General features: G+C 42.6%; 1 protein-coding gene across 3 annotated transcripts; it reads left to right on the top strand.

Annotated features, from left to right (window-relative positions):
* Positions 1–295: 295 nt before the first annotated feature.
* LOC128427130 (uncharacterized) lies at positions 296–12,518 on the top strand. Of its 3 annotated transcripts, none has more exons than XM_053414228.1 (2): positions 296–380; positions 11,430–12,518. In XM_053414228.1, exon 2 carries the CDS (start codon positions 11,435–11,437, stop codon positions 12,356–12,358), a length of 924 nt encoding a protein of 307 aa, XP_053270203.1. In that variant the 5' UTR covers positions 296–380; positions 11,430–11,434; the 3' UTR covers positions 12,359–12,518. The 3 variants fall into 3 exon arrangements, with proteins under 3 accessions (XP_053270203.1, XP_053270202.1, XP_053270201.1); XM_053414227.1 differs by lacking the exon at positions 296–380 and adding an exon at positions 10,679–10,935; XM_053414226.1 differs by lacking the exon at positions 296–380 and adding an exon at positions 10,680–10,948.
* The last annotated feature ends 2 nt before the right edge of the window (positions 12,519–12,520 follow it).

Genomic DNA, 12,520 nt, shown 5'->3' with positions numbered 1-12,520 from the left:
TCCTAAAACAGCTCTCTCGCCCCCTGGTGGCCGACTGCAGTACAAGTCCTTAACTTCCTCCTTGTTATATAACCTCAAGTCTTATAAACACAGGAACAAGAAACCAAGTTCACCACAGATTTAAATGAACATTCAGCACCTTGAAGTTTCAATCTTTTTATTTAAGTCTAATTCTTCTTTTGCATTTCATTTGTTATTTGTCAAACCTTTAATCCCCGGGTCGTGTTTTCCTCCTGGAGGGGGCAGGAAGTGAGGCGTTCCCGCTCTGCTGTGCTCACTCCTCCACTTCCTGCTTCTCAGGCTGCATGAACGACGTCTACAGAACTTCAGAGGTCGCAGGCTTCACTCGAACCGGTGACAACAGACGGTGACAACAGACGGTGAGAACAGACGGTGAGTACGATGAAACTCAAAGACAAGAACCTGCTGCAACAAGTTGAAACTCCTCGTTCACCTCCGAAAATATTTAATGTCATGTTTTAAACACTAGTTTTTTACTTTATAAGAAAAGCTATGTTCTGCCCTCATGAGGGGATCGGTCCTGTCTATGTCCTGAACACGGACGGGACTGAAAGTTGACTTTGACTCTCAGCTTGTTGTCAGACAGAGATTTTAAAAGTTACGCACAATCTGTGAGATCTTGTTCAGGCAGAAGAGGATCATGTTTCAGCTGCTGAGTCACGAACTGGTTGAACTGGTTCAACCAAGGAACCAAACTGGAAAACCTGCAGTAGCTCAAAACGTAAACAGTTTCAGCCAGCCTCTGTGAATCTGCTGCTTTGGGTTAAACACTCATGATCGAGGGCTTGGGGGCGGTGTGGCCTAGGGGTTAGAGCGGTGGTTCTTCAACAAGAAGGTTGTCGGTTCAAACCCCACTCTCTCCCATCTGCATGCCGAAGTGTCCTTGGCAAGATACTGAACCCCTAAATGGCCCCACATGAATGTTGAGTGTACTAATTGTAAGTCGCTTTGGACAAAAGCGTCAGCCAAATGATATGTAATGTAATCAAGCTTTAATGTTAAAATGACTGTAAACCTTTTATCAGGAGTTGTATTTATTGTTTATAGTTTTATTTATTTTACAGGGGAAATGTGTACGATCAACTTAACACGATCTTTGCCCTATTACGCGGCCGAAGAGCTCCAAGCAAGTTTGAGGTCTTTCGTGAATCTCTACGATCAACATGAAGATCGTCTCCAGGGGGCGACGGAGAGCCTGACGCAGACGGCCGCTCGAGTGCGTGAAGCGCCGGAGGTCGCTCATGCAAATAGAGCGGTCCGCGGCGTGCTCGGCTGCATGCTCGGGGCCGTTTCCGGCGGCATAGCCGGTGGATTCGGGGGGGTTCTGGGGTCAGTTGCTGCCAAAACTTGCTGGGGACTTTGTGGAAAAATCGGCAAATTCAAAACGACTGACTGCTTCGCTGCCAGCGTAATCGGGGGGGTAGTCGGGGGAGTGTTTACTGGAAGCGTCAGTGGTGCCGCCGGCGCCGCAACTTCTATGTCATCTCATGGTGCAGTGAACGATGCATTATGGTTCGCCATCGGTGCTGCCACCGGTGGTGCGATTTTTGGCGGGACAGTCGGTGCAGCAGGGGGCGCTGTTGGTGGCGGTTTGGGTGCGTTGCTGGCGATGAGATTTGCCGTTTATGTGGTTGGAGGCGAGAGAGAAAAGAAAAAGAGGAGGCAGGAAGTGAACGTGATGCAAAAAGCTAAACTCGACTTCAGTGAAACTATCAAACCTCTGCTGGTGGAGCTGAGCACAATAAAAACCATCAGTGAGAAGTTAGATCTCGTTCCTGAATTTCAACTCTTCACACGACAAACTGAGAAGACTCTGGCTGCTGCGGCCGCGATGGAGGAAACCGTGGCTGATCCTCAGAGAAACGAAGATCTGACTCAGTTTGAAGAAGCAGCGAAACGAAGCCGACGAGTCTGTGAAAAGCTGAAGACCACGAGGACGGAGGCTGGGACACTTCTGATGTTTCTGAGGAGGTTCTGACATCATCTTGTTGTCAGAACCGAATTTTCTTATTGATTTGCTGCCTTCAAATTGAGCTTGTGAGCTTGGTGATAAAGAAATAAGTCATTTGTTTAACATATAACTGTAAAAAATAACTATATATGAGATAGGTAGCTACATTAAAAAAATCAAATAAATGTTAATGTTACAAAATAAAATTACTCTGATTAAAATGTTGTAGTTTTCTGCTTCTCTCACTTCATCATAAACAACTCTTTTCAAACTAGACAACAGTATAAAATCCTTTATTTGTTGAAATGTTAGATTAAAGTATTAGTTCATCATTCTTACACTTTAGTATTAAAAATAATTTAAATCTCTTACAAATCTCCAATTTAATTTCTCATCTCTACTTCAGAAACAGACCATAATTCATATTTAATTTTAAATGAACCCAATTATAAAATCATGTGGAGAGTATTTGTATTTTTAAAAAGCTATAAAAATGATTCATGAGTCAAAACTCGGCGTCTTCCTGGAAATGGTCTTCCTCAGCTGCTGGGACGTGTGTTGAGCTGCAGGTGATGAAGATGAAGACGAGGTGTCTGGTGCTGGACTCGTCCTCACAGGGAGATGTCTGAGGACACGTGCAGCTGCTGTCCTGGTTTCCACTTGGCGCTGCGCCGCCCGCCGTCCGCCCGCCGGTACGGCTGATTCCTCAGATCTGAGGCCAGAGACACAAGAGACCATCAGAGACCAGGAAGCTCGTGTCTCATGTCTCTGAGGCTGTGATATCATTGTTGTGTCTTTAACAATATCATTAAATCCTTTACTTAAGAATAACATCTTTTAAACACAGTGCTTATACTCAGAGGCATTAGAAATAACAATATGTATATTATTACAAATGAATATATAAACATAACTGTGAACCACGTATAGACGCCCTCGTTATGTACTTTAGTTTAAACAGTTTGTTTCTAGAGATAAATCTATAAAGTCAAAGGCTCCGTCCTTCCCCTCCCTCACCAGCGGAGACACCTGCCTCCTCTTCAGCTCCGCTATCAAATCCATCTCCGGAAAGGTCCCCCCCCTCCCAGGGGCGGTTCTGGCTAATTGGAGGCCCTGGGCCAAGAACAATTTTAAGGCCCCCCCCCCCCCCCCAAAAAAAAAATCTATTTTGACTATGTGTGTCTGTATGTGTGTGAGAGAGAGAGACAAAGAGAAAGAGAGAGAAAGTGATTAAATAAGTGTGTGTGAAATGGAGACTTGTGTGTGTGAGTGTGTGTGAGAAAGGGAGACATGTGAGTGAGTGAGTTAGTGTTTGTGTCATACTATAACGAGGAATAACAAATGTCGCCATGCAGAGCAACACATAGCTCTGTGCTAACACTAGCAGCCTTAGCACAGGAGGCGCTCAGGCTGCTAATGCTAATGCTAGTGCTAATGCTTTGGAGAGGACACGGGGGCGAGAACCGAAGCGGCAGCGAGTCACCCACAGAGACTCCGCAGATTCTGATGCCGGATAGCGTCTGTCCTAGCGGGGCCACGGAGGTCGTGGGCCTTAGGAATCGGCTGGCCGGAGGGGATTCTTATCGCTGCGGTTCCACTGGGGAGGCATGGATGGGTGGACGAGCTAGTCCACTTATCGCGCTGGGAGAGCCTGTCGGGCTAGTGCGGCGGTTACAGCCATACCCTTCGGGCTCGGATGGAAGCGCGGAGTTGTATAATCCCGCACTTTTTGCTGCTTCATCAGCGGCAATGGTACTTGGCCAGCCCGGGACCACCAGCGGCACTAACATTCGGGTGAGTTCGGCGCCTGGTGTTGATTCGTGTGGTGCTCCAGCAATAGACTGTCATTCTCTCGGTGAACTGTTTGTGACAGCTGATGAATGTCAACAAAGACGGACGCCCGAAAGGGCCATAAAACACTTCACTAATTGCGCAGTCCAGAAACAATGGCAGTTAAGACTTTTTCAAACTGTGAATCATGCCAAAATCATCTGGAATTCTGAATGTAAACCTAAAGGTATATTGGGAGGACATATCAATATCAGAAGCATACTGCCTAAAATAGACCAGATCCGGAATGTACTTAATGACTCTAATTTGGACTTTTTGTGCCTTTCTGAGAGCTGGTTAAATCCTAATGTTCCTACTGACCTAATTGACATATCAGGATACACATGCCATAGGAGAGATAGGGCCAAGGGAAGGGGAGGGGGTGTTTTAATTTATATTAGGGAACATTTTAAATGTGTAGAGCTTAAACTGGACCTGAATTTAGAGTGCCTGGGATTGAATGTAATGCTATCCCCTAAAATGAAATTTAATATCGTTGTACTTTATAATCCGCCATCACATAATGCAAATGTCTACAATGAACTGAAGAATCTTCTCTCTGTTGTCGATAACTGTCATGAATGTATGTTGTTTGGGGATTTTAACATCAACTGGCTGGATAAAAGTGGTAAATCAAAACTAAAATCAACAATGGAGAAATTTAAATACAAACAGCTGATCAGTAGAGCTACACGAATCACTAGGAAAAGTGAAACCCTTATTGATATGATTTTTACAAACAGGCCAGAGAGGGTTACAAAAACATATAATCTAATAACTGGCCTTTCAGATCATAATATGACACTGATGGTACGAAAGCTAACAAAAAAACGCCTAGTACACCACAACAAAACAGAAAATCTAATTCTAACAACTGCAATTCCCAAGTCAAAAGTTGGTGACTTTGAACATGACTTGAGTGAAATTAATTGGGAAAAGGTAATTAAAGAGCAAGATCTAAACCACAGTGCCAACAACTTTGTCTCAACCCTTTGTGATCTAATTGATAAATACACACAAACCTGGAAAAGCAGACCCAAGAAATTATCTCTTCCATGGGTCAACAGTGATATCCTTCAGATCATTAAAAAGCGAGATCTTGCTCTTAAAAGGTCTTTAATAACAAAACACAACACTGACCACCTTGTCTTTACAGGCCTGAGGAACAAAGTAGTGTCTGAATTACGAAAGGCCAAGACCAATTACTTCTCCAAACTCATTGAAGAGGCCAATGGTAATAGTTCAAAACTGTGGCAACATATAAACAAACTAACCAACTCCAGCAAGCATAAACACCCCAAAATAACCAGTCTGAAAGTAGGTGATACTCTTATCCATAGTAATGAGTCCATTGCAAATGTTTTTAATAGCTTTTTTATTGAGTCTGTACAAGAGCTGGCGAGTAATTTTAAAGCTACGGAATCATCTACCAAAGAATTTGACAATGCTCATTCTGACTCCTTTTATATTAAATTGGTATCTCATGATAAAGTTGAAAAGGTGATCACAAACATGTGTAACTCCAAGTCAAAAGATATTCATAATCTTCATGCTGCATTAATCAAGAAACATCAGAGCTACTTGTTAGAGCCAATCACTTACTTAGTTAACCTGTCTATACAAACCAAAATATTCCCAGAAAGCTGGAAAACTGCAATAATTACCCCTGTTTATAAATCAGGAGACAAGGACATAGCGAGTAATTATAGGCCTATTGCTATTCTCCCTGTTGTCTCAAAGGTTCTGGAGAAAATTATAGCTGAGCAACTAATGGAACATCTAGAGTCTAACCAGCTGCTTCATCCACAGCAGTTTGGGTTTAGACAGAAATACTCAACTGAAACAGCTAATTGTTATTTGCTTGAAAACATAAAAGCTTCAATGGATAAAGGAAATGTTGTTGGGGCAGTGTTCCTAGACCTAAAAAAGGCCTTTGACACGGTAAACCACAGTACTCTAATGAACAAGTTAAAATCGTTCAAAATGTCATCAGAAGCTCTGCAGTGGTTTGCATCTTACCTGGAGGGGAGAGAGCAATGTGTCAGGGTCAATGGGGTCAGGTCCCATCTGCGTGCCAACAGCATGGGTGTACCGCAAGGGTCTGTACTTGGTCCACTGTTGTTTTCTATGTATATCAATGACCTACCAAACTGCTGTCCGGGGTCCAACTGTCAAATGTATGCTGATGACACTGTTATCCATGTGTCCAGTAAAACACCCAGCTTAGCAGGTGAGCACCTGACACAAGCATTACTCAGCATTTCAAAATGGCTTGAGCTGTCTCAGTTGACCATTAATGTGAAGAAAACCGTCTCTATGTGCTTCTCCATCCGTAATAGGCCTATCACCGATGTTTTCGAGGTACGGATCAAAAATGAATTAATTGAATCAGTAAATGAAGTAAAATATCTGGGCATCATCCTGGATCAGAATTTAAAATTTGTTACGCAAATTAAGTATGTTGCAAAAAAGGCAAAACTAAATCTAAACTGTTTCCGTTTCATAAGAAGGGACTTGTCATGTCAAACGGCCAAATTATTTATGCACGCTATGATATTTTCTCATTTGTCATACTGTATCACATCATGGTCACAAGCTTCTTCTACTGCATTAAAACCTATCTTCTCAATATACAAACAGACAATAAAAGTCATGGACCGGAAACCCATGAGATGGCATCACTGCGGCATTCTAAAAAAACACAACCTTTTCACCTTTGATAACTTTATTAATTTTAGTCATCTTCAATTGTTTTTCAAGTGTGTAAATAACCATGTGTCACCACTGTTGTCTGAATTGGCCATCAGACGTCAGAGCTCTCGTCGGGCAAATACACGAGCCTCCATCAATGGTGATTGTCTTGTTCCCATGCACAGGACATCTTTCGGTCAGTCTGTCTTCTCTGCAAAGGGGGCAAAACTATGGAACCTCTTGCCCACTAGTCTAAAACTAGAGACTAACAGCAACACTTTTAACAGAGAACTAAAACAACGGCTCAAATCAAATCAACAGTGCTCACACAAATAATTTACAACTGGTTATTGTTTGATTACGCTGCCTTTGTTCTCTACGTAGCCTATATATATATATTCAACTCATTATATTGCTGCTCTGTACTCTACTGTATACTGCATTTTTACTCTTTTTAATTATCACTATCAGTTTTTTATCAGTATTTGATCTTGTTTCTGTCTTGTTCAGTTTCTTTTGTTGTTTTCAAAAAGCCTCCTGTGGACAGGTGTTGTAAACTAGCATTTATGCTAATACACTGTAAACAATGCATCTGGTTCATCCAATGACATTGTCATGTCCATGTCCAAATAAAATCTACTACTAACCCAGGGGTAGTCAACCTTTAGTATCGAAAGAGCAATTTTGCCCCCTCTTCCCCCAAATTAAATCTGCCTGGAGCCAAACAAATATTTGATTACACAGGTTATAAAGTTATATATATAGTTATACAATATATATAAAAACTATAGTTTGTTGCATTTATTAAATTATAGAACGACAATAAAAAAACTGTTTAACTGGTATTTTAACCTGTTACAAAAAAGGAAAACACCAAACTCTTATGAAGAGGAGAACATAATACATGTGCAGGCCTACTTTGAATTAAATGAAACACAGAACTCTGCTTTTTTTGCTCATCTCCAGCTTGGTACTTTTCAGCAGATGCTGTGTGCTCGCTCTGGAAATGTCTTTCAACATGACATTTCATATTGTTTGCTAATTCCTCGCCACATATCAAGCATACAGGTGTATGACAATGTATGGTGAATTGTCATACACCTGCATCGTTGCATCGTTGGCAGTGAAAGCAAATTAATCTGTCCACGCAGAATTAAACTCTCTATTTACCTCATCTTCCATCCAGTCTGCATCTGAGAGCTCTGGGCTGTCCTTGCCTTTCTTTTCACAAAACTCTTGAATCTCTGCTCTCAGGTCCCATACTGTTTTAAGCACTTTGTCCAGACTGAGCCATCTGACAGCTGTGTGGGAGCCTATGTCCCCATGTTCAGTCTCATGCTCCTCCAACAGTGCAACAAACTGTCTGTGATTCAGCTCTTGCCCTGATAAAGTTAACTAATTTAGTTACAACATCAGTAACATGATTCATTTTGATCACTGACTTACACAACACCTCCTGATGTATAATACACAGGGTTCATACACATTTTTAACCCATGGATTTCCATGACTTTTCTATGACTTTCAATATCTTTAAACCAACTTTCCATGACCAAACATTTTGTGAGATCTCAGTGTATACATGCAAAGAGACTAAATTTAGTATTTAAGCTAACAATGAGAATTTCAAAGCATACAGTAAACCTTGAATTACGCAAATGAGTGAGACAATAGTTTGATTGACGTCTGTTGTGACACATGGCATGTACTTTTCCATTTGTAGCCAAGCATGGTTAAATCTACACTTCCCTGGCGTAGTGCATTATCTCCCCTGCTTCCCCACCGAACATTTCAATTAGTATGAGATAGTAGGCCTACTTATATTTTGAGCGTATTTCTTTTAAAAGCATTTGAATTAATTAAAACTCAGCGTAAATGAACGACATGAAAATATGAATATAACAAATCTCCATGACTTCTTCAAAACTTTTGGGATTTTTTTCAAGCACTTTTCCAGGACTGGAAAATAAACATTTAACAATTCCATGACTTTTCCAGGTTTTTCATGACCGATGTCCTCGATCCTTCTCGTTACGTTTCGTCCGTGAAAGTCTCTCCGTGCTTTGTCTCGTAGTGGCGGTTCAAATTGTAATCCTTAAAAACAGCGATCTTTTCTCCACAAACTAAGCACACGGCTTTCCCATTGACTTCAGTAAATAAATACTTAGCAGTCCATGTCTCGTTAAAAACTCTATCTTTCTTCTCTTAACGTGGGCTGACACTTTTGCGGACTTTAGTAACTCACATCTCTTCTTAACTCCGTTCGCCAACACATCATCCGCTCGCGGCATTCAGGATGTACGTCAGGTAAATGTTAAAAAAAGGCACCTTCAAAATAAAAGAAATGTTGTTGTATTCTCTGCATGAATTTCACTTATTTACATGTGATTCCTAATATTCCGTTGACCTCACGCGGGCCGGTCACAGACAGCCAAAGGGCCGGATGCGGCCCGGGGGCCGTACAATGCCCAGGTCTGCTGTACAGTGTTGTGCGGGCGAGTGTGTGCGTGTGTGTCCCCACACATCAGACACACACACAGGCCCCGGGGCTCCGCCCTCTCACATTCGCTCAGAGACACAGAGTGAGATCAGAGCTCGTTCCTGTTAAGCAGCCGGTCAGTGACAAACAAGACACAGTGTTCAAAAACCAAGTTGAAAAGAAAGTACGATGAAGCCTGTCTTGCTATTGGGTTCATATTGAATGAAGGAGGACATGAGGAGTGATTTATTTGAAAAATAAAGAAAAAAATCATAAATAAGACGAGGCCCCCTGGTGGCCGAGGCCCTGGGCAACTGCCCGACTTGCCCAATGGGACGCGCCGCGCCTGCCCCCCCCCCCCCCCCCCCCCCCCCCCCCCCCCGTCTGAAACGTCCTCACATGAAAACAGCCGGGATGAAAGACGAGGTTTCATTTTATATTTCAGAAAGCAGCTTTATAACGGTCCTTAATAAATTATGAATGTAAAATCATTGAATACATCATCAGATACTTCTAAATAAAACTGGGTTTTAATCAAGTCGACTCTCAAACTGATCCCATTGGACGAATGAACGAGTGTCAACAAACACATGATAAACAAGAGACAAGCGACTATAATTAACTTTGATGACAAATATCTGCTCAATTAGATTTGACGACTTTGAGGATCTTTCGTTTTAAAGAAGTGATTTGAATCCAGAGAGAAGGTGAAGAGCAAATCAGGAAGAAAGAACAAAACGAGTTTCATCTACAACTGTGACTGTTGTTAAGAGAAAGTAGAGATTATCTGGAAATTTTGTTAAAATATCACAACATTTGTTTAGAAACTTAGAGAAACTGACAATAGTAGATATTTTGTTGGTATTTTGTTATTTATCACCTCTTCAATCTAAAGCTCGACCAAACACTTTAAGATCCTGTTTACCCTGGAAAGAACATTAACAACTGAAAACTAGTTTTAGTTAATTAAAGAGACATTCTGTATGTTCTGCATTTTGTGCCCAGATACAGTTTATTTATCCAGTAATTCTAAACAGTTTAAAATGCAGAGAAGGTTTTTACAAACAATGCAAATGTTAATTATCACCATTCACTGATCTAAGAAGTTAAGAATCTTAAATCCACTATTTCCTTCTTTATAACGAGTTTAAAGACGTTCCTTTGCAGATTGTTTAAATATTTCAAACGTTCCAGAGTCTGTGAAACCAGCCACATCAGCAGCTCTGTGATAAACTGAGACTGTGGAAAAGGACATTATGAGAGTTAACGTTCTGCTGAGTCGACCTCCAGGGACAAAGATGGAGTCTGGAGGTGATTCCTGACTGAAGCAGTACATCAGAGTGAGACTGATGATTTACCTCCGGCTCCTCAGTGACCGTCACGCTCTGCTCGGCAGCCAGGAGGCGCCCTCGGGCTGATATCGATCCTCAAAGCGTTTTCTTCAACTTCTCTTAAAACATATGTATGTTGCTGCTATCGCTACATAGCTAACGTTAGCATTAACAGCTGTTTAAGTTCAATTAAATTCAAGACTTAATTCTATTGATCACAAAGCTCTGTTCAGTCAGCCACGGCCCTGATGGACGACATGACAGCTCCTAAAACAGCTCAATCGCCCCCTGGTGGCCGACTGCAGTACAAGTCCTTAACTTCCTCCTTGTTATATAACCTCTTGTCTTATAAACACAGGAACAAGAAACCAAGTTCACCACAGATTTAAATGAACATTCAGCACCTTTAGGTTTCAACCTTTTGATTTAAGTCTAATTCTTCTTTTGCATTTCATTTGTTATTTGTTGAACCTTTAAACCCCGGGTCGTGTTTTCCCCCTGGAGGCGGCAGGAAGTGAGGCGTTCCTGCTCTGCTGCGCTCACTCCTCCACTTCCTGCTTCTCAGGCTGCATGAACGACGTCTACAGAACTTCAGAGGTCGCAGGCTTCACTCAAACCGGTGAGAACAGACGGTGAGAACAGACGGTGAGTACGATGAAACTCAAAGACAAGAACCTGCTGCAACAGGTTGAAACTCCTCGTTCACCTCCGAAAATATTTAATGTCATGTTTTAAACACTAGTTTTTTACTTTATAAGAAAAGCTATGTTCTGCCCTCATGAGGGGATCGGTCCCGTCTATCTCCTGAACACGGACGGGACTGAAAGTTGACTTTGACTCTCAGCTTGTTGTCAGACAGAGATTTTAAAAGTTATGCACAATCTGTGGCAACTTGTTCAGGCAGAACAGGATCATGTTTCAGCTGCTGAGTCACGAACTGGTTGAACTGGTTCAACCAAGAAACCAAACTGGAAAACCTGCAGTAGCTCAAAACGTAAACAGTTTCAGCCAGCCTCTGTGAATCTGCTGCTTTGGGTTAAACACTCACGATCGAGCTTTAATGTTAAAGTGACTGTAAACTTCTTATCAGTTGTGTTTATTGTTTATAGTTTTATTTATTTTACAGGGGAAATGTCTACGATCAGCTTCAGAACATGTTATCCCTCTTACGACTTCGACGAGCTCCAAGCAAGTGTGAGGTCTTTCGTGAATCTCTACGATCAACATGAAGATCGTCTCCAGGGGGCGTTGGAGAGCTACACACAGTTGGCCGCTCGAGTGCGTGAAGCGCCGGAGGTCGCGCCGGCAAACAGAGCGGTCCGCGGCCTGCTCGGCGGCGCTCTCGGGGCCGTGTCCGGTGCCATCGCTGGTGGAGTCGGGGGGGTTCTGGGGTCAGTTGCTGCCACAACTTACCAGAAACTTTGTGGAGAAATCGGCGCGGTCGACGCGACTGTCGGCTTCGCTGGCAGCGTGGTCGGGGGGGTAGCTGGGGGAGTGTTTACTGGAAGCGTCGGCGGTGCTGTCGGCGCCACAACTTCAAGTTCATCTCATGGTGCAGTGAGCGATGCATTATGGGTCACCATCGGTGTTGCCACCGGTGGTGCGATCGCTGGTATTTTTGGCGGGACAGTCGGTGCAGCAGGGGGCGCTGTGGGCGGCGGGTTCGGTGCGTTGCTGGGGACGAGATTTGCCGTTTATGTGGTTGGAGGCGAGAGAGAAAAGAAAGAGACGAGGCAGGAAGTGAACGTGAGGCGAAAAGCTAAAATCGACTTCACTGAAACCATCAAACCTCTGCTGGTGGAGCTGAGCTCAATAAAAACCATCAGTGAGAAGTTAGATCTCATTCCTGTAGTTCATCTCTTCACACGACAAACTGAGAAGACTCTGGCTGCTGCGGCCGCGATGGAGGAAACTTTGGCTGATCCTCAAAGAGACGAAGATCTGACTCAGTTTGAAGAAGCAGCGAAACGAAGCCGACGAGTCTGTGAAGAGCTGAAGACCACGAGGACGAAGGCTGGGAAACTTTGGAATGACCTGACGTGCGAACTTTCTTAACTTGCTGCCTTCAAATTGAGCTTGTGAGCTTGGTGATAAAGAAATAAGTAATTTGTTTGACATATAACTGTAAAAAATAACTATATATGAGATATGTTACTACATTAAAAAAATCGAATAAATGTAAATGTTTAAAATAAAATTACCCTGATAAAAATGTCG

This window comes from Pleuronectes platessa, chromosome 21, assembly GCF_947347685.1.
Source record: "Pleuronectes platessa chromosome 21, fPlePla1.1, whole genome shotgun sequence".
NCBI classification, from domain to species: domain Eukaryota; kingdom Metazoa; phylum Chordata; class Actinopteri; order Pleuronectiformes; family Pleuronectidae; genus Pleuronectes; species Pleuronectes platessa.
This window is presented reverse-complemented; position numbering and strand designations above follow the sequence as displayed.

Coding starts and splice junctions, on each gene's coding strand:
- LOC128427130 (XM_053414228.1), top strand. CDS start 11,435: ATGTCTACGATCAGCTTCAGAACATGTTATCCCTCTTACGACTTCGAC.